Source organism: Rosa rugosa, chromosome 1, assembly GCF_958449725.1.
Source record: "Rosa rugosa chromosome 1, drRosRugo1.1, whole genome shotgun sequence".
Lineage (NCBI taxonomy): Eukaryota > Viridiplantae > Streptophyta > Magnoliopsida > Rosales > Rosaceae > Rosa > Rosa rugosa.
Window position 1 is genome coordinate 302,734 of NC_084820.1, and position 23,167 is coordinate 325,900.

Genomic DNA, 23,167 nt, shown 5'->3' on the forward strand with positions numbered 1-23,167 from the left:
CTGTAAATGTTTGTTGTGGATTACAATTCACGATCGAATAATCACATCCGGCACATATATGATCGGTTTATACGTCTACTCAATCAATCCTTGCTGAAAAATCTCGATCGTTCTAACAGCATTTTGATTTCTTGGTGTATGAAATGTTAATTTATCCGTTTCCTAATATTATTTTTTTTTCAAATATTTGATGCAAACTCTTTTTTGGTCGGAAAAAAAAAATTGCATCAAATAATAGATATGTTTCTGCAGGGACGACATCGCCTTTCAGCGGATCGAGTGGCATTTTCTGATTAAGTAGAAAACACTACTGGATCGAATCGATCACATTCATGTACAGCTAGCTAGCCAATATATTCGATCTGGACCTGTTCTTTCTATTAATGCCATCATGGGCTTGCTTTCATTTTTAACAAAATTAATGACGGAGACGTATATAGGAATTAGGATGCCAAAATAAAAATGTTTTATCAAATTTTATAATTAGCTAGCTAGCTAGCTATCTGCCTATCTCCAACCCAGAAACACTAGGTACTCGATCATCTTGATCAGCAAGCGAAACTAGCAGTACTGGGCTTATATATGTTTTGAACCGTACGTACGCCCGCATAGTCTAGTCCGTAGTGTAGTGTTCCGTACCATAGGGCCTAATTAAGCACAGATATTAATTAATTAATTAGGTCTTGGCAACGTCCGTACGTAGAACTCGATATATATGCAGTTATGCAGATAACAGAAGCCTTGTCGATCTGATATTAACAGAAAAAAAAAATGATCGATCGAGGCGAGGAGAGGAAGGATATTAACAGCAAGGACATGCACCTGCTTATATCTATCTATCTATCTATCTCTACTACTATAAAGCCAGACCCTCTTTTGGTGTCAAAGACTTCACCAAATTTTCAATTGCCCAAAAAACAAAGGTAACAAAAAAATCTCAAAAGGCATGGAAATAATAGTTTCAATGGGCATGACCGTAAAACCCTATGAAACACTACCATCTAACCTACAATGAGATCGAGAAAGAGAGGAAAAACTGCTTCGTCAATATGAAAAACTGTCACACACACGATCTCAAAGAATTTCAAATCGTGGTAGTTTTGGAGCAGAGATGGTTTCACCACTATTTCTCCCTATCAGTTTATACAAAAGAAGAGACGCATCCAGAAATAGACAACAAGGGAAATCAAACCTAGAAAGAGCAATAGAGGAATATCAAATTCGGATATGAGAATCCTTATTCGGCGTGAGCCTTATTGTTCATTGGATGATGATAGGGTTTCATTTTCCATTAATTTTGGGATTTCCTATCTAATTGGTTTTTTCTTTCTCTTGCTTTAAGGGATCTTGAAAAACATGAGGAATTTTTTTATAATGTGAAATCTCTTAGATTCCAGGTATTGCATGATTTTTCTTTTTCTTCTACATTCAACTGCTTCTCAACTGATATTGGTGTTGTTTAATTTTTTTTTTCTCTTTTTCTTTTTCCTTTTATAGTTTTCAACTGTTCAATTGTTTGTTGTAATTTAAGAGTTAGATTATTAGTTTTTGGAGTACTGATTTGATTGATTTCTATGTTTCTGTTTACTTTGGTTGTTTCAGTGATTTTGAAACTTAATTATGGGAAAAAATCATGAATAGTACCCGAAGTAAGGCCCACTACGAATTTCAGTACATAAATTTCCAAAACATAAACTTTGGTACATCAAATATGAAGCCCGACCCAATATCCGTACACGACGTCAATGACTCCGTCAGACGTCATGCCATTACGCACATAATGAAGGGCAGAATTTGTTTTTTAGTTTGAAAACCCTTATCCCTTCGACCTGGTCAGCTGTCGTATATAAGGACATGTAGTCCACCACGGTCAACTCATTTCTCTCTCTCTTTTATCCCTTTGACAGCCACAGCTCAGAGAAAGGGAAAGCACAGCAACAGCTAATACTATGAGTGAATAAGGACAGTTAAGGGCAGAGGGAATCAGAATCTTATCAGAAAGAATAGGAAAAAGTGGAGTGAATGGCACAATACTGGAGGTATTTTCGGTTGGATGGAGATCCAGCGAGATATGGAGGTATGGAGGTATGGATAAATTATTCCCTTTAATAGATCTGTTTGCTTTTGATGCTTTTGTCGCAATTTAAGGGTGTTTGATTGAGTGTGGTAAAAAATACTTCCTTCTTTGTTTATCATAGTCAAATATTAACTGGCTAGGGTTTGTGGGCACTGTTTGTTTATCCCATTTTTTTGTCTTGTTCTGCCTTTTCTATTAAAAAACCCCCTTTTTGTCGGTGAAAATGGTTGAAATTGGTTGGGAATTGAATACAGTTGTGATTAGGGTTTCTGGTTGGTGGGTGTGAACTGGTGTTGAAGTAAATGAATCTGTTGACCCGATTTGGCATGTGAATGTATTTGTTAGCATTAATGGAAGTCCCTTACTGACATTAGAAAAAGGAAACAGTATAAGTATAATGGGTTTGTTTGATCTGATTGGATTACTGTTGGTGTGATTTTAGTGTGAAGGATATAATCTGACATGAAATTCTTTTGAATTTCCCAAATCCAAGTTTGTTTACTGTGAAGATTCATCACGGCGGCAGGTTTTACAGTAATGGAGGTATCAATAGGCAGTACAGGGGGAGTGAAGATCCGGTGTTTGTGGATGACGTCGATCCGGATAAAATATCTGTTACAGGATTCAACTACTGGGCGAATGATCTTGGTTATATTGGAGGTCCGATCATGTATTGGTATAGGATTCCTGGGAGTGAAGATGGAAGTGGGTACCTACCAATAGTGACTGATTTAGATGCAATGGATATGGTGCAGTTTGTTCCCAGTAATACTAGGATACTGGATGTATATATTGTTTGTCTGGGTGGACGGAGGCATTTCCAAGATTGGGAGTTGGATGGTTATGCTAGTGATGTGGACCACCTTCTTTATTTCGGGTATTTCATTGAGGATCTGCCTTTATCAGCAATTGAAGATGGAGACTTGGACCCAGTTGCAGAGGGCAATGAGGAAGCAGATGTGGTCATCAACAATGAGGAAGGGCCAACTATGGGCCAAGAGGAATATATGAGGGGCCAACAAGATGGGACAGTGCTGGGCCAAGATGTTGGCAGGATGGGCCAACAAGATGGGTCAACAACAGCTGGGATGCATAGTTGGGTGACTAGAGATTGGCCGAGTACTGATCAGGGGAGGACTGGTGGACCAAGTACTGGTGGGCCAAGTACAGCTGGGCCAAGAAATGGTGGCCCAAGTACAGTGTCAAGAGCTTCTGGGCCAAGAAATGTGTCAAGTACCCGTACAAGAAGGGATGCAGGTTTTGGGAAGCCAGCTGCTGGGATATCAATTAGGGAGCCTGAAGCCAATCAGAGGTCTGAAGCTCAATCTGTTCAAACATCCTCTAGGGTGACTTCCAACTCTACAAGGGATAAAGGGAAGCAAAAAGTGGTTGAGGCACCGAAGAAGAAGGCTATGAGACCTAAAAAGGCAGAGGCAAGGAGGTATTCAACAAGGGGGAATGAAGGTTGCTCTTATGCAGTTCCGGATGGAGACTTTAGCTCTCAGTCGTCTGATTCTGATGACCCTAATTATGATGGGATTGTTGATAGTGACTATGAACTGTTGGATGAGGAAGATGAAGTTGACTTTGAGAGAAATGTGGATGGTGATCCAAGTTTGGTAGGGGAGTTTGAAGATATGGGGTTTGAAGGGAATATAAGTGATGTGGAGGATGATGGATCAGATGGTTTTCCAAGTATTCATGGGTCTGATAGTGAGGGTGAAGATGTTGGCCCTTACAAAGTGGGATGCAAGAAGAGGTTTTCTGATTGGGTGGAGTTCAACCCAAAAACTGACATGAGGAACCCAAGATTTCAGTTGGGAATGGTGTTCCCAAACTCTGTAGTTTTTAAGAATGCGGTTAGAAAGTATGCTGTTTTAACAAGGAAGGAGCTGAGGTTTGAGAGGAATACCAAAGACAAAGTCCTTGTAAGGTGCAGGACCTCACCAGGGTGCCTATTCTGGCTATATGCAAGTTCACCGAAGGAAAAGACAGCTCAAGTAATGATCAAGGTTTACAGGCCAGTACATGAGTGTTCATCACTAGAGGGTAGAGTTTATCACTGCCACGCACCATTCATTGCAAATGAATACATGGACCAGTTCATGGCAGATGGGAACTGGTCAAGATAGGGAATCCAGAATGCAGTCAATAGGGATTTTGGAATGGATATTGGCTACCATATGGCATACAGAGCTAAACGAATGGCAACGCAGAAGGCACAGGGGACATATGAAGAGCAGTATAATCTTCTGGAGAGTTATGCGAATGAGCTGAAGAAAAGAATTCCAGGAACTTCTGTCTGGATCCAGACTGAGCTACAAGGTGAAGTTACGAGGTTTAAAAGGATTTATATTTGTTTAGAAGCTTTGAAGAAGGGATGGAGATGTCACGCCCCTGATTTTTAACATAAATAAAAATCGATGTACAATCCCATAATTATACATGCGTGATCGTTCAGTCATTAATATCAAAAGCCTGGAAACTTTTTCCCTTTAAACTACCCACATATTGATGCCCTGAACCCATTATGTCAATATTGACCCGCTCCTCAGAGTCATATATATTACATAAGCTTACGAATTAAATTGTCAACAACAAAGTAAAACGTAAATGCTCCTCAGAGCTTACTACAACGGAAGTCCAAATAACGGTAAAGTCACAAAATTGGCTTCCTACCGTTTAGCTGCAAGTATGCAACCCCAACTTCAGCCACGATTATCCTGACCTGCAGGATTAACCCCTACACCGTTTGAATGGTGCACCGGGTTATCACACAACAAACCCGGTAAGCTTTTGCAAGCCCGTATGAGTAACTCAAAACAACTCACACCAAATTCACGGGATGAACCCCGCACGTTTCAATTGAGAAACCAATCACATTTTATTATCTTAAGGCACGAAATAAAGGAGAACAACTCACACTTGAATTCTATCAATATAACATAGAAAGCAACTCACACCATGATTTCTATCAATCGTACCAAATCGTTAATAAGGAAAACAACTTGCACCTTGTCTCCTTAAAAACAGTTAATAAGGAAGCAACTCACACCCTGTTCCCTAAAAACACGTAATGTCATGAGTTATCAATAACCAATTCCCGTTACCCCATGAATTACCTATATGGCAGACAGACTAGAGCTCTAACTGAAACTTAACCACTCGTCCGGCCAAAGACGTGATTACCTGATATTCTGCCCAAGGTCATAGACCTTCGTTCCTCGGGCCGCACAGTCCCTTTGAGCAAATCATTAAGCAGTCGCACTGGACTCAAAATCATTACACAAATCTCAACGCTTTTGAAAACAATCGAAATCAACATTTCCATAATCATTGTTTTCCGAAAAGCCACAAAACAATAAAAAGCATCATTTCATGCATATTGTTTTCATACACAAATCTCAACGCTTTTCAAAACAAATCGAATCAACAAACCACCAAAACATATATATTTCACGTAAATATATATATACGTAGTCATCCGCTCAGGAATGCCTACTAATACCAACTATAGTTTGCAGTTACTAAATAACTCTCAAAATAAAGGTATTCCGTTCATTAATGAACCTTGTGAGATTACTCACCTCGAAACTCCCGCTGCGTCTTCAACCAAGAACAGAGCAGCCAATCCCCAAAACAACCGTCCAAAATACTTCGTCAAGTACCTAATCACATACGGTTTCCACTCAGTAACAATTCACAACCGATTTAAGTTCGAAACCCCTGTTTTGAACTAAAATCCCCCAAAGTGGCGCCAATCGAGGCAAAACCACATCCGAGACCTCCCAAAGTCTCCGGAATACGTCCACGATCGATATGACCAAACCTCAAGTCGATCGGACGCTCGAATCCCCACGGATTGAATAAATCCACCGGTATGAAACCGTAAAAATCATAACAAATCCATTCGAACTCCAAAATTTGCATATTATATATCGAAACGCTCGTATCAACGAGTAGAACATATATAATACCGAAAACAGTTCCTTAAATGGCCGGAACACCGCCGGAACGCCGCCACAGGAGGTGGCGCACCGCTGCCGGCCAAAACTCAATATTTTACAAAACTTCCAACATCAAAAAGCTTCATCTAAGCATGCTTGTGAATTCTCATAACTAGCTCGAAGTCAGAAAACAAGCACAAAGGGTCGAAAACTACCTCACAAGGTTTGGATTTTTGCTCAATCTGAGTTGAACCGATTTCCACGTAAATCGATCCAAACAAACACCATAGATCAACTCAGACGACCCCCACGAAGCCAAGGAAGGAAACTTGAATCCGTGCCGTCGCCGGAGCTGCGTTTTCTGGACGGGTCCTAAAACACCAATCTGCACGGCCTTGTTGCGCCGTACACGGTAGATATCGCCGCCAGAGAACACCACAGGGACTAGGGCTGGGCACGGGCCGGTTACTGACTAATACCGAGCCCGGTACCGAAAATATTATCCGGGACGGGACGGGACTACGGTTTTTCAAGGTTGGTACCGAAGGTACCGAAACCGACCGGGATCGGGTCGGGCCCGGGCCCAATTCGGGATACCCGATTCCTTTTTCTTTTCTGTTTTTCCCCACTTTTCTGTTTTTCCCCACACAGATGATCACATTATCTGATTCAGACTGTGGATCTAAATGAACTAATTCAGTAATAATCCACTCAACAATACTATAAACAAGTGGAAACCGGAACAAGACCACCCCACATCATAGATACAGAATCTACTGCAACCAAAATATGTCATATCGAACGATTAAGCCGAAATCACAGTATGCAGAAACAAGTGGTCAATTGCAAACAGGTAAAAACATGGATTTTCTATAGTACCTTGAGCAGTGTATCCACGCTCACAACGATCCCTGAGAAAAGGAAAGTCTTGCGAACCAAATATACCATTCTAATACCAGAAAGAATCATCATTTTGCTTGATCTCAACCAAGTCCAGAACTCAAACCACAAGATTTGCATCAACGTAGCACAGAATTCAAGTGGCAATTCCTATATAAAACATCACAATTCACAAATCTGAGGCCGTAACAACAATTTAAAGATCCGTCTGATAAAATAAAGAGAGACTCGTAGCTTGTAATAGATCCAAAGGAGCGAAATTATGAGAAGAATTCAGTAACTCCTGAAGAAATTGGAAACCCTTGCGAAAGAGGACGAGATACTCAACCCCAGATCTTCAACCCTCCCTCCACACCTTCGATTCTCCTCGATTTCAAATTCAAAATCAAATCGATTTCATATGGCACAGATCGAACAGATTAGCGAGTACCAAGCTTCCTTGATTGTTGATGATGACGAAAAAAGCCACGATTCCGGATCGGACTGCTCCAAATCGAGCTCCTCCTCGGTTGTTTCGGATATGTTCGAAAGTAAGGTCGAGGATGGTGCTTGAAGCCTTGAATCCTCACAATAAAGTAAGGATTGGGGATCGGGCTTGCTGTGCCTGTGTGAAGGGAAATTGGAAAGAAATTGGGGATCGGGGATTTAGATGAAGAACAGAAGAAGAATTTGAGAGTGGAGAGTGGAGAGTAGAGAAGAGAGTGGAGATCGATCGATGTCTTTGGAAGTTTGGAGAGTGGAGACTGGACTAGAAGAATTGGGGATCGATCGGCTTAGGGCCTTAGGCCGTTTAGTTTAGGTCAAAATGTTTTGATCAAGTGTGGACATTCCTTTGTGTTCCCACAAACTATCCAATCAAAACCAACCAAGTAATATAAAAAATTAAAGATTTAATTTAATTAATTTTACCGGGACGGGACAGGATCAATCGGTTTCGACTAAGCTAGTACCGGTACCGGGCCCGTTTCCACGGGACGGGCCCAAATAGTAAATTTCAGAATTTGGTCCCGGCCCGTACCGACTGATTTCGGGACGGTTTCGGAACGGTACCGGGACTTCGGTTTTGGATGCCCAGCCCTAACAGGGACGACCAGACGGAGGAGGCGAACCTGCTGACCAAGTTTCACGGCCAGAGACCGCCGCAATTCGCCGGAAAAGCCGGGTCGGGTCGCCGGGTTCTGGTCGGGTCAGACGGAAAATTTCGTTTCTGAAGGAGTCGACCGAGAGAGAAAAGAGAGAGAAAAACCTTTCCGGAAATGGAAAGTGAAATAATGAAAATAATTTCTGATTTTCCTCTATTTATACTAAAATGGAAACTTCTTCCGCTAGCAATAACTTTCTCATACGAACTCCGATTGACGCGTTCCGCATGTCCACGAACTCGTATCGACGCGTTGTACAACTTTCGTGAAGGAAGTTTTTGAAGAATCCCAACGTATAAAAAGTCAAACTTCACGCAACCCCCTAAACTGTGAAATTCAAATAATTATACGTACAAAAACCATTCCACTTCACATACAACCTATGAATAAAGCACAATAACAATTATTCATACAACTGGTCCATTACTAATTACCAAAATTAAATAACAGAAAATCCAGGTCATCACAGGAGAGCAGGTTGCAGACCTATCATAGGTCTTGATGGATGTCATTTAAAGGGTGTGCACAAGGGCCAGTTGTTGTCTGCAGTAGGGATCGATGGCAACAATGGCATGTACCCGATTGCGTATGCAATTGTAGAGCAAGAAACAAGGGATTCTTGGACCTGGTTTCTAACATTCTTGAGAGAGGACCTCCAGATATACTCTTCAGTGCATTATGCATTCATTTCAGATAAGCAAAAGGGACTGGAGCAGTCAATCAAGGACCTCTTTCCCAACTCTGAGCATAGGCATTGCGTACGACACTTGCACAACAACTTGAAGGGAGATGGCCACACTGGTTTGGCTTTAAAGCAACTTCTCTGGGCAGTGGCACGAGCTAATACTATGTCTCAGTATGACAAGGCAATGGAGGAATTGCAGAAGGCATCTTTCTTGGCTTGGAAGTGGTGTGTTGACAGGCCAGCTTGCCATTGGTCTAGGTCACACTTTAAGGATCAGATTAAGTGTGACATCCTTCTGAACAACCACAGTGAGTCATTCAATAAGAGCGTCTTAGATGCAAGGAAAAAACCAATTCTTCCATGTTTGGAGGATATTAGGAAAGCACTGATGGTGAGGTTAAACCATAGGAGGAATTCTGCTGCTAAGTGGAGGTGCATGGTAGGGCCTAGAATTGAGAAGTTGTTAAAGAAAAATGCAGTCTGGAGCCATGAATACAGAGCACTTGAGTCTAGTGACATGAGGTTTGAAATACAGGGAAGGGGTGTTGCTTGCCAGAGTGGAGTTGTGAGTCAGCATTCTGTGCAGCTGGACACCATGTCATGCACCTGAAGAAGATGGGATTTAAGTGGACTGCCCTGTGGCCATGCAATTGCTGCAATTTATAGCAAAGGAAGGAGCCTGGATGATTATGTTTCAGAATGGTATACTCAAAAGAGATATATGGAAGCATATGAGGTGCTCATCAATCCCATTGCAGGTGTTGCTGAATGGGAGTTGATTCAAAGGGCAATAGCACCTCCACTATATAGGAGGCAACCAGTGAGGCCCAAAACAAAAAGGACAAAGGAACCAGGTGGCTAATGTGATTTTTGAACTTGTGTTTTTATAACTTGCAAGTACATTTTCAGTTAGTTTGTTGGGTTACTTACTGGAAATTACCTTCATTTTTAGGTGAGGAACCTCCTCCAGCTGGAAGTGAAAGGCTGTCGAAGAGCTACTATTCTCAGATAACATGTGGGAGATGTCACATGAAAGGTCACAACAGGAGGACTTGTGAAAGAAGAAACGAGGTATGGTTCGCATTAATATTGATGAAAGTTAATGTTTTGAACTGTGCTAAGTTAATGTTTGTATGCTCAACATTAAGGGTGTCAATGAAGAAGGCCATCAAGATCATGCTGAGCCTCAAACTGTGGATGAAGCTGCAGAACCTGGAGTTCAACCTCCATTGCAAGAACAACCTCAAGATGATGATCAAATTAGAGATGCACCACCTCTGCCAACTGAAGAATCAATTCAAGACAATGCATATTCTCAGGCATCATCTGTGCAGCCAAATCTGGTTAATGACAATGTCAACCGGAATATTAATTTTCGAGTTAATGTCAATCTCAATCTCAATATTGATTCCGGAGGGCCTGATAGGAATGGAAACCTTTCTCAAAACATGACTGCAATTGGGCAGAGTGCTTCTCAGGTAAATTTTGTTGGATGGTTATTGTTGGTCATTGTGATTGTGTGAAATACTAGGTTAGCTGGTTTGGTTGCATCATTTTTATACGAACCATTGCTATTCAACTGTCTATTTCATCATTTCCTAGGCTGAACTAGTGAATGAGACATCATCAGCAAGTGCTGGAGGGTCAAGGAAGAGGTACAAGATGCTTGCAAGGAGAATTAAGCCAAGAAAGTCACCCAGACTTGCTGCTGCATCTGTTCAACCTCAAAAACCGAAACTGCAAAGGGCTTTGTGGAAACCCTGAATTCTGTGTTTTAGGAACCAAGCTTGGTAGTTATGGCATGAAACACCACCTGTTAATGTGGCATTTGTTTTCTTTTGTTATAGGACAAATGCCATAAGCTTTTGTGTAACAGGTGGTTTTTGGAGAATCTGTAGTAGGGGGCAATATGAACAATTGCTTTCCATTATTTGGAATTTCTATGTCATGCACAATTGAACCATTAACTAAGTAATTTCATTCCTATCATTGCCATTTTTTTTTCCCATTTTCCCCACTACTAATAGTCCATTTTTAAAGAAGAGTATGGTTAGTTGCAGACTTTATCAGAATTATGGCGGGAAAAATATGTGTAAGGAGTGTAGGTTGTAGGTTGGAGGGAAAATGTCGTACAGACCATTTTACCCCTTCAAATACGGCCATCTGGCACCAAACTAATGGCGTCATTGACGTCGTGTATGCGTACTGGTCACTTTTTAAACCTCATGTACTAAAGTTTATGTTTTAGAAATTTATGTACTGAAATTCGTAGTGGTCCATAGTTCAGGTCCACTTACCAAATTTTTCCCTAATCTTTTTGTTGAAATAGTAAATCAGTACTTTTTGTGGCTTTCAAATACAGAGGATCCCACACACCAAAGCCAATAGAGCTTCCAGTGCTATGATCATGGACCAAGGTGCGGTGAAAAAAAAAATCAACATCTTGATGCAAAATGGGAAGAATCATGATAAGTATTCTTACTGCCAGAAGAAACCATAGAGCAAGCTCCACGGGAAGATTAGCTCCCCTATATATGCTACTAATGCTTAGAATTTGATTAAAAGGTTTCCTTTTATTGTTGTCTGTTTCTGTGATAGAATACGGAACGGGACTAAGTGTGGATCATGATGGGGAGAGAGAGAGAGAGAGACACAAGCATGTATAGTGGTTCACCTTGCCCTTGAGGCAAGGCTACGTCCACTTAGAGATTCCACTAGTAGTGAGAGACCAAGTAGCCTTTGTAGTGATACAAGTATAAGGATCATGGATCCATCCCTTCTAAGAAGGGGAGGACTTCCCTTTATAGCTAAGGGAAGTCCCACTCTATTCTATATTTCCAATGTGGGATACAACATACATATTGCTTCTCTTGAAGCCTCTTGGAGAGCATGGGAGGATGGCCTCCCTACGAGGTACCGGCCGACCTCCACCATAGCGAGGTAGCTCGGGTGTCGGACTACCGGATGCATGTCATAAGCGGGACTAGCCATGTCGCGGGGCCCACCTAAGAGGTCGTTGCTTATGCTTGGCGGTATGTGATATAGGTGGTATGTACAAGTCCCCCAAGTCCCCGAGTAAGAGGCGCTTCTTGGTTGGGGAGTTTAAATGTGATGCCGCCAAGTATGAGTGATGACCTTGTTGAACGCCATACCCATACTAGTCCCCCAACTCCGTAAGTAAGAAGGGACTCTACGGGTATGTTGGTGCCCCGGGGCCCTCATCAAGCTAGTACCTACAAATATGATGAGAGTGCACAAAAGCATATGGATTGCTCTAGGGCAATCGAAGTGACATTTGTGTTAAATGCACCAAGGTGCATGAACGTTTATGAGATGCATGATGCAAAGATGTGTGATGAACACGGTAAGACATGATATGTGTGATGAACACGGTAAGACATAATGATATGTAAATGTTGTATGTACGTGATGCACATGTGTTAGGATAGGGAGTGTTGTTACTCGCCAAGTCCCCCAAGTCACGCAGTTAGTAAAACGGGAATTCGGACTTAGATTATGTTCGACGATGCCGGTGAGACTAAGAATGAAGCCCCGGTATCGAAGTTACGTGTCATACTAGCGAGATTATGGCAAGACCATGATAGTCCCCCAAGTATGAATGTAAGAATTGCGATCGCTCATATTGAGCGAGCAGTAAGTTGTGTGAATTAGGTCCTATGGTCCTATTAATGGGATGTAAAAGAAATTTAATTGTTGCGATCAACAATAGGTGAAAAATTTCAATATTTCCATTAATAGACCGTAGCACGGAAAGTATGAGCGTGAAGCTCAATGATAGTCCCGGGCGGGTACCACCCCTAGTGATAAGTGGTATGAATAAGTCCCCCAAGTATAGAGAATGCTCGGGAGGTGAGATGACTCAAAAGCAAAGGATCGAACCTTGGCTTATGTAAGGGAGCTACCCTTTAGTTATCTCGTTGGGATACCTCGCTCAAGTAGAGGATTTAATTGAGAGCTAGGTGTCTCGTACCCAATAGGGTATTATGGCCTTGGGCATCCAGTACCCGATGAGGGTGTCTAGCATTGGGCCTCCGGTACCCGATGAGGGTTGGGCTGACTCGTATACCTAGTGGAGTAGATAGGCTCGAGGCCTCATGTACCCGATGAGGTGAGGGAGCCCGTGATCCCGGTGGGATTGAGAGCTATGGAGTCTCGTACCCGATAAGGTATTTATGGCCTTGGGCCTTTGATACCCGATGAGGGTTGGGCTGACTCGTATACCTAGTAGAGTAGATAAGCCCGAGGCCTCATGTACCCGATGAGGTGAGTGAGCCCATGATCCCGGTGGGATTGATGAGGGCTTGAGCCTCCTTAACCCAATGGGGTTGAATGAGGGCCGGTAGGCCTCCTTTACCCGGTGGCGTGGCCCCGGGTAGAATGATGTAACCCCGTTGGGGTAACCGGTAGCCATGGGCCCCGGTACCCGGTGGCATGGCCCCGGGTGGAATGATGTAACCCCGTTGGGGTACCCGGTGGCATGGCCCCGGGTAGAATATATGATGGCATTGGCCTCGTAACCCCGCTGGGGTACCTCGCCGACTGGAGAGGATTTTGTAAGGACATGACCTTGACTTACCCCTTGGGGGTACCGCGCTCGGAGCGAGGATTTTAAGTGCCGCATGTATGCATGTAGTAATTTTAATTGACGGGCAATTAAATTAACGTTTGACATTAATACATAATCATATTAATAGATATGATATCGAAATTATCTCAAATTGAAAAAGTAATGACGATGACTTATCTGGAGCCGATCGGAAGTAAGCCGGAGGATACAAATTGTAAATGTTACAGAAACCAAATCATGTTGGAGTTGTACCCAAGTATGACGCTCCTTGTCGGCTAGCAAGTGCTGGTAGTTCGTTCGGCCTTGTTTGTAGAAGTGGCCCGTTGGGTAAGTGTACCTCCTCAAAAATAAATAAGTGACTAACAACTTATTTCATTTGATGTAAATGAGTAGCCATATGTGAATGGTTTATTGCATGCACAATGAAATGGAAAAATATAGCAGAATGACTTATGAGAGTAAGCAAATTGGTGACTTTGGCTCGGTGACATGCGGAGTCCAAGTGTGCGATTAATAATCAAAGAGCAATGAAGCAAAATCATATATGTCCACTCCATTCTTGATGAAAAAACCAAGATATATGTTTGATTGCAACTACTTACGCATGGCAGCATGCAGCCAAGAATTAATATAGTTAAGACACTTGTGAGTGTGTATGATATCACATGATGAGGCTGGTGCATTAACTACGGTGCAAGAATAAATAGTATATGAAAGTATAGTCTTGAATGCATGTGTGCATGGCACTTAGTGGGGGTGCATGAGAGGTGTACGTGTCTATTACCCATCATGCATGCTGTAACCATCAAATGAATATAATCAAAAAAGCTTGTGTGGCAACATTGCTGCAAGCATATAATTAAGATGAAAAATGACTATTCATCACAGCATGAACAGCTAGCATAGAAAATGTGTGATTAATTTGAGCAAATCTGAACCCCATATATATGTACATATATAATATGATATACATGTTAGGTGGCCAGTGAAGACATATCTCATATAGCAACAGACAGAAGCATGATATCAGCTGAGCCAAGCATGACTGTATTTTATGGTCAGTACGTAAGATAGAGAGAAGTAAGAAAAACACATATCTTTTGAAGTGTTGCATTGAGACCTCCAGGAAGAGAGCCCAATCTGTATCTCTAACGAAAGCTGTTGGAGAGCCTCGATTCGATTCTTCGCTGAAGCAAGACCTGAGAGTAATGGTGTGGCTTGCTGGGTGTACTGAGCAATTTCTTCTTCTCCTCCCCCTTTTTTTTTTTTTTTTGATGTCCCGGAGAAGAAGGAGACAAGGAGGTCCCGGAAGGATATGTGCAGGTACCCGATCCCAAACTCGCATATAGAGACAGGTGCAGGTTGGGCTGTGCCGTACCGTAGAACCTTGTTAGAGAACCAGGTGATCAACGGGAACTGAGGTCGTGAAAAGTGATGATAAGTTGCTGACTTGCTGGTACGGGTGCCGGAAGCTCAGTTACTGCTGCGAGATGGTTAATTGCTTAGATGAAGCATGGGTGTCCGGATATGATTTGGGTGCCGTCTTGGTCTCTAATGTGATAGTTCCCGGCGGCTGTGATTCGATCCACCAAAGCTACTTCAAGGATGAGTCGAGCTAGCGCTAGTACTTTAAACGAGCGGTGCAGTGAGAGTGCCGGGGTGGGTGGTGCCGGGAGGTTGAGTACCAGCCCTCCAAGTGCCCACCAGCTTTTTTTTTTTTTTTTGAATCCCGGTTGCTGTCATGGGCATGGGCGAGACCGCAGAGCCAAATATCGAACTCACACTTTGGAAAGCTAGAGAATGCCAGTTAGATACCGGGAGTTGAAGCTCTGAGTGCCGGGAGAGGATATTGGAAAAGGGTACCGGAGGCTTTCTCCGGGTAGCAGTGCTGCAGTGTGGCGTCGGCAAGATGTGAGGTTCACCGAGATAAAGGAATTTATGGGGAGGTCACCGGGATTTGTCATAGGTGGTTCCCGGATGGATAGGGACCATGCTGCTTGGTTTTGCTTGTTCGTAGAAGTGTACTGCTGGGAGCGATGCACAGTTCCGGCAACTCACGAGGTAGAGTACTCGGACAGAGAAGATTCTGGATTGGGTAAAATCCATGGATCCCGGATGGTTGTTGCATTGGAGTTGGCGTGTCGAGTCGAAAACCTGCTCGGGTGATCCCGGTGGCCTATGCTCTCCGGGTAGGTGTCCAAATCAGCTTCCCGGGTGCTTAGAGCAATTGTCTGAGTACCGGACTAACCATTATTTGCGGTAAGATGATGATGTTCCCGGAGGTGAAGAAATCAGAGAGGTCCCGGAAAAGTGTACAAGTACCCAGTGCCGGAAATATGGCTCCTTGACCGGGGTCGTGTTCCTAACCAGTTGAGGTCTTGCCTTGCTGTGGTGCCGGACAGCCAGAGAAGCAAGAGAAGCTACTGGGCTGGTCACCGAGAGGAGGTAGATGAGGTGCTGTTGCTGCCGGACGAGTTTGTTGGGAGGGAGGCAGCGAGAACACGTTTGATTAGTCTCCGAGACCGAGGTATGTGTCACTGAGATCCGAGGGGATGAGTCACCGAGAGCTACCGGGGGATGGAGGCCAGTATGCCAAGCTTGTTGCACGGAATTTACTTGAGATTTAGGGTACCGATACATGTTGAGTGCCGGTAGAGTACTGGTGCCTGGTTCACCAAGAGTTGGTGTCGCGGTAAGTCACCGGGGTGGGTGTTTTGTCTCGGCCAGTAATTAATGATGACGACCCCGTTGAACTGAGCTACTCATCGATGGTGGTTGGCAAATGCATGGGATGCATGCATGCATGATCTCAATGGGTTGGCTTTGTATGATTAAGAGTGCAGGGTCTTGTGCGTACCCGATGACTCATGAAAGTCCCGGAAGCTCATGTACCCGGTGGGATAAGGCTTGGGTGAGGTTGAGGGTGGGTGTCCTGCATGTACCCATGTACCCGGAAGCTCATGTACCCGTACATGACCCTTGCTCAAGGTCGGAGGTTCACACCCAAACATAGGGACCCTCCTTCTAGCGCCAATGTTTCTGTGATAGAATACGGAACGGGACTAAGTGTGGATCATGATGGGGAGAGAGAGAGAGAGAGAGACACAAGCATGTATAGTGGTTCACCTTGCCCTTGAGGCAAGGCTACGTCCACTTAGAGATTCCACTAGTAGTGAGAGGCCAAGTAGCCTTTGTAGTGATACAAGTATAAGGATCATGGATCCATCCCTTCTAAGAAGGGGAGGACTTCCCTTTATAGCTAAGGGAAGTCCCACTCTGTTCTATATTTCCAATGTGGGATACAACATACATATTGCTTCTCTTGAAGCCTCTTGGAGAGCATGGGAGGATGGCCTCCCTACGAGGTACCGGCCGACCTCCACCATAGCGAGGTAGCTCGGGTGTCGGACTACCGGATGCATGTCATAAGCGAGACTAGCCATGTCGCGGGGCCCACCTAAGAGGTCGTTGCTTATGCTTGGCGGTATGTGATATAGGTGGTATGTACATTGTCTTTTCTTTTGTTATTGATGAATGAAATCTGCAATTCAAAATATGGGTGATAATTTACTTTAATCTACTGTGTTCTTTTTTCTTTTGGTTTCTTTTATTTTGTTTTGTTTTGTTTTTTTTTTTTTTTTGGTGCATGACTAATCTTGATGGAAACTTTGAGGTACTTTCTTGGTCACTTCCAGAAACATGTATTCACATGTAGTAAAGGGGTGATTCAATTCTTCTACAGTTGCCTTTGCTTTTTAATTTTAGCATTTACATATTTTCTTAGCATTAAATTCTTATACATTTGTCAATGTTTTCTACTCTTTTACGTATGCTTAGATTAGTTTTTTATTTCTTGACGTAATTATTGTAGTTGACGAATTGCCTTGGAAATGTGTTTAGTGAATGGCTCAGGTTCTCTACTTTGATCACATAATTAGTTCTTATCGAGAAAAGAATTATCAATCAATTTACAAGAGTGCAAATGCCGAGATGGAAAGATTATATGGAAATTATTCTATGCACCGACGGTGCAAGTGACCCAACCCTTATAAAATAATCTCAACCCTTGATATTTATTATCAACTTTATTTTTAATAAACAAAAAGTGTATTTAATGCAATCTAACCATTCATTTATGTTGGTGCAAGTGCACGGCGGTGCTCTGAATAATCTCTCAAGATTATATACTCTTAGATTTTGTTATTTTATTGGTCACTCTCCCTCCTCCTCTTCTTCTTTTTTTCTTTTTGACAAGTTCTCTTTCCAACCTGCAGCAGCCTCCACGCCTCCACCACGTTTATGAGACCATAGCCACTGCCACGAGTAGACGTCGGACGACCATACACCCGGCCATCATCGCCAGCACGCCGACAAGAAGCACCACCTCCCCCAAAACGCCTCTTCCCCGCATGGTTCCGAAGCACCCATACCAGATCGGAAAACTCCGATCCAAAACGAGCTCGTCGAAGCCCCACCTCACGCTATCTTGCCAGCCACCGCCGTCGATCAAGGGAATAAAACGCTGATACCACCAGTCTGCCGCCGCCAGAGCCTCCAAACGATCAGAAGACGCAGGCCCACCATAGGCTTGTAAGCTTGTCAAGGTCCAAGCCATGTCGTCGTAGCACAGGCTGAGAAACGACCATCAAAACATCCCCACCCGGCTGCACTCACCGTTTACCGACAAGGCTAATAGCCTGGTGCGGCACAGGGGGGGAGCCGCAGGAAGAGAGCCTCCAAGCTTACCTAAGGAAACCTAGTCGCCCTCTCCTTTCTCTCTCTCTCTAGAGAGAGAGAGAGAGAGTGAGTGATCTTGGAATGGAAAAATGTTTAGGAGTTGAGAGTTGAATCCATTTCGAGTTGTTAAAGAGTTAATCAATTTTTATGCACAATTTGGAGAATTTGATATTAAGAATTGTGATTGGGATTGATCAATCAAGATTTAAACAAAAGATGGACATGAAAGATGATGAGGTAGAAAGAAGAATGTTTGAACACTTTGTTATAAATTGGGTTTTTGTTCATTTACCCCATTTCTAGGGATTTTTTTCCCACTTACTCCATTAAGTTTTTTTAATTCCCTCTTACCCCATTAAGTTTTTTAATTCCCTCTTACCCAAAACACTCTAAGAAAGTCTTCCCTAATACCCCATAAAGTTTTTTTTTTGTTTTTTGTTTTTTGTTTTTTGTTTTTTGTTTTTTGTTTTTTGTTTTTTGTTTTTTGTTTTTTGTTTTTTGTTTTTTGTTTTTTGTTTTTTGTTTTTTGTTTTTTGTTTTTTGTTTTTTGTTTTTTGTTTTTTGTTTTTTGTTTTTTGTTTTTTGTTTTTTGTTTTTTTTTTTAATACCATTTTACCCTCACCCCTTTGTTACTTAGAGAAAGAGAGAAAATGGAAGAGAGAGAACCCATAGGAGACTTCGCCGGAGCCCCGTCACCGGTCGTCGGATTCCGGTCACTGGCCGCCTCCCACCGGACTTTTTTGAAAACCTTGCTGAAGGTCCCTAAAGAGGTCGCCAGAAAGGTTTATTGCCCTCAATAGACGTCTATTGTCCCTAATAGAGGGGCAATAATCTAGGCCTGGGCATTTTTACATACGTCTATTGCCCCCTAATAGAGGGGCAATAATCTAGGCCTGGGCATTTTTACCCGGAAACCCGAAAGCTCGGATCGGACCGGTCCGGACCTCCGGGTTCGGGCCGGGCTTTGGAAAAAAAAAAAGGCAAAAGTTTAAGGCCCGGACCGTTTAAGAATAAAATGGGCCAGTCTCGGGCCTGAGGGTACATCAACGTGAAAGCCCGAATAGATGTATATATGGCATTATGCCATATGTCTTTCGATGATAGGCTGTATATACAACTATACAAGCCTAAATTTGTATAATGAAATCGACCACAGGAGATCATCCAAAAGTCTTCATCAGTCTACTTTCTAATCCCATTTCTCTAACTCCAATTCTCTCTGTTCTTCGAAGAATAAGAACAAAGAACCCTAAATTTCTCTAACCCCAAATTTCCAATCCCAGCGGACCCAGCCTCTATTCCAAAATCCCAATCCAATTCGAAACCTCAATCTTAAATTTTCCAATCCTATTACCAATCCTAAATCCAAACAGAAATCTCGAAAAAGTGAAATACCCAATTCGTCGAAATCCCAGTTCGTCTAAATCCTATTCCCAGAAATGATCAAGTTGACTTGATGAAGCCTGATACCACTGTTATTCTCCGGAATGCTAAGATCGACATGTTTAAGGGATCCATGAGGCTAGCAGTTCACAAATGGGGCCGTATTGAGGTGACCGAGCTTGCAAACTTTGTAGTCAAAGAGAACAACAATCTCTCTTTTGTTGAATATGAGCTGGTGGAGTGGTGGGTGTTGTGGAATAATGAACGGGGTGGAAATGTAAACTTGGTTATCATCACTAAGGAAGTGCTTCAATTCTTTCTTCTAAAAAAAAGAAAGTAGAACTGCAAAAGAATGAACTCACTTTTAGGTTTTTTCACCTTTTTTTTTTTCTAGAAAATTTCCAGTTATGAATTTGGGCCCGAAAATCATCAAGGATCGGCCCGTTTATATCCGGTCCGGGCCTTTCCCGGTCCCTAACTGTGGAAAGTGCAGTTTGGGCCCGACCCGTTTTATTCGGGCTCAGTCCCGATCCCTATAAAACTGCTAGCGGGCTGGGCCTGTGTCCAGGCCTACAATAAACCTCTATTGTCCCCCAATAGACCCCTATTGCCCCCCAATAGAACTTTCAGTCGGTGGAGTGGGAACTAATCTTCCTAAAATTAGACAAATAAAACTTTGATTAAAGAAAAAAAAAAAAAAATTACATCAATTCAAAACGTCTATTGCCCCTCAATAGACGTCTATTGCCCCCCAATAGATCTTTAAGAGGCCTCTATTGCCCCAATAGAACCTTTTTTTTTTCTTTCATTTTGGGCTTCTGAACCAATTTACAGCAAAAAAAAAAAAAACAGAATTTGATTTGGGCACCCAGAGCTTTCACCAAATCGTCGTTCTCCTCCGCCACCGGCATACCAGATCAATGTTCACCTCTGCCACTGGCCTGTGTCGAGGCCGGAGAGCCTGGGTCGAGCACCAGAGGTCGAGCTCGAGCGCCAATTCCTGCCGGAGATGAGCTGCGGTTTTGATTTCCGTCTTCAGCACGAACTTGCCGCCGGCGATGGATGGCGCGAACTCCGACCTAGCTGCACGGAGGTGACGTAAAGGAACTCCGAGCTCGCTACACGAACTCGCTGCCAGCTGTACGATCGATGGCGCCGGCTGCACAAAGTCGCCGCCGACTGCACGAGCGCCGGCTTCTGGGTTGCACGACCATTGCCGGTTGAGAGAGAGAGTCAGATCGGAGGGGAGAGAGGAGAGAGAGCTCGATGACATATGGTGTAATTTATTAATTTGATTGAGGGTAAAATTGTCTTTTTAAGTTAAATTGGGTAGTGGATAATAAAATCTGTTGTTGGGGTAAATGGGATAACTTTGACTCATTTTGGTGTTTTTGGTCAAGAACCCTTGTTATAATTCTGTTTTCAACCAAATCTCCTATATGATTATTGGTAGTAACAAAGTAAGCAAAAAAAAAAAAAACTAAAAAAGATTCAGAAAATCACAAAACAAAGGTGTTATTATACAATGTCATTTTGAACAATAGTGTGGTGTGGATTATAGAAAAACAACACAAAAAGATATTGAACCCAATGAAACTATAGACATTGATAAATAAATAGCCGCCTGTTAATAACATAACATAATGAGCGCACGCGTGAGCCCGACCCTTTCGCACGGGCATAGCGCGTGCAGGAAGGCTAGTTACAATAAAGCGAAGCCCTTAAAAGTTTTACCAAATTTTGAATTACCTTAATTACCTCTATAGAGTTAATTGAAACGAATAAATATAAGTGTTATTATAGTAATAAGTAAAAGAAATAAACAAAAATAAATAAATAAAGAGATAATTATGGAAGAGAGACGTGGGTAGTGGGGGAGGTTTAGGATAGATAACTGCATTCATTTTAAATTTTCACATCCAAACAAGTGGAAAAATTGATAAACCAAAATTACTCACCTCTTTATTTTTTTATGTGACTTTGTGAGTCCTTGCAGGTGCACGGGTATGAGGCTAGTATATAATTAGTCAAAGCCATAGTTAAAAGCGTCAATTAAACAATAGTTTGGGCTTCTGTGAGTGCTTAATTTTTCTTTGTGTCATGGTGACTAATTTGGGCTTATTATGTTGGCAAAATGAATGAGGTATAATAAGTGAAGGATTTCAGGGTGGAGCGAGCCCAAGATGACACATTGACTTTTCAAAACAACAAGGATTTGTTACTTATTCATGATATCAATTGCAAAATTTATTGTTTATGTTAGTCAGATAATACAACATTGTAGGATATTTTTGTAAAGAATGAAAAGATTGAATATTTTCATTTTCTTTTATAATGTAACCCCTATCAAAGTCAACCCGAACATGATTCTCCACCCTCCTTCATATTCTTTAACCTTTTGTTTTCCTGGCTTGATAATATGATGTCAAGACTCGAGAGCTATGCATGTATAATTGGGCTTTTTGATAGAGCGGCCCAAAAATTAAAAGTAGTTATGCCCGCTTCTTGGCCTGGATCGGAAGTGCATAATTCCCATGCTTAATTGGTGAATTAAAGATTAAAAACAGAATTTGATGATCCTTATTACGATGAAGTAAAAGTGTATTGAGTGCCATGCATATTGATTAATTTGCTATGTAGAGTGGGCAGGAAAGCCACTTTGTTTGAGTAATAACCAGTTTTCTGGTCTGAACCCTAATTCAAACAAGTAACGTACCTGTTGACTTAATTAAACACATCTTAACAGTCGACTTGGAAATTAAGTTAATCACTATTGACGTATTTATGCACCTTTTCCTACTTAGTTTGGCAATTGAAGAAATACCCATGTGGTTAACCAATTAATTAGGTTCTCCCTAATCATGGAAAGCTTCTACGTACAGTATATACAGTAACTCGATGGAGTGATCTGCTTAATTATAACTTCATTTGCAAGAAGCAGTATTAATGTATATAGCTAAGTTTGTGTTTCTTCTAAAGTCATACACGTCCTTTCTTTCGGTACATAATTTGACAATGTATATGGACCAAACTAAATCACTTTATATATATACTAGCATTAGCTTCGTCATCAAGTTATTTACTAGTACTGCGAACTATACGAACGTACCTTTGCTTAATTCGTCATCAAGCTACTAATTAGCAGCTTGATCTAAATATAACAGGATTGATGTGTACACAATATCATGCACAAATATGCGACACAATTTCACTCGCATAATTTGATAATATATGGCTATATAGTGTATTAAAACCACATAGTGTTGTGATTAATGTTTTTTGATAGCATTGTTTGATGGTTAGCAGCTAGCTACAGTTTAACGTACTACTTACACAAGATTAACTAGCTACGGGAAATAGATTGAGTTAAGTGAATAGCCTCTTTCTAAGTAGCTCTAATTTTAATTAGAAAAGAAGAAGATAGAAAAAAGCTCTAAGTTAGGTTTCCCTAGTAGTTCAGGAACGTTCAACTTCACAAATCCCATCTACATACATAAAGATCAGTTAATTTGTGTGTGAACAGTATATGTATGAGATCAACACTCAACACCAAATCACATGGCCGCAGCCTGCAGGCAATGACATTATGGAAATTAGCTCCACAAACAAATACATATGGCCTGATAACAGAAGATCCCCTAATCGATCAAGTAATTAACCTGCATTCATTCATGCATGAGTATCAACTCTTCTTTGCGGGCATGACAT

The 23,167-nt window shown here is 42.1% G+C and overlaps 1 protein-coding gene across 1 annotated transcript; it reads left to right on the forward strand.

Annotated features, from left to right (window-relative positions):
• The first annotated feature begins 4,281 nt into the window (after positions 1-4,281).
• Positions 4,282-9,361, forward strand: LOC133726851 (uncharacterized). Its single transcript, XM_062154497.1, has 2 exons — positions 4,282-4,402; positions 8,517-9,361. The coding sequence occupies exons 1-2, from the start codon at positions 4,282-4,284 to the stop codon at positions 9,359-9,361; spliced, it is 966 nt and encodes a 321-aa protein (XP_062010481.1).
• The last annotated feature ends 13,806 nt before the right edge of the window (positions 9,362-23,167 follow it).

What these genes read in the sequence shown, in the direction of transcription:
- LOC133726851 (XM_062154497.1), top strand. Translation starts at nt 4,282, where the DNA reads ATGGCAACGCAGAAGGCACAGGGGACATATGAAGAGCAGTATAATCTT. An exon ending in GATCCAGACTGAGCTACAAG is followed by an intron (nt 4,403 to 8,516) that starts GTGAAGTTACGA and finishes ATTAAATAACAG; the next exon opens with AAAATCCAGGTCATCACAGG.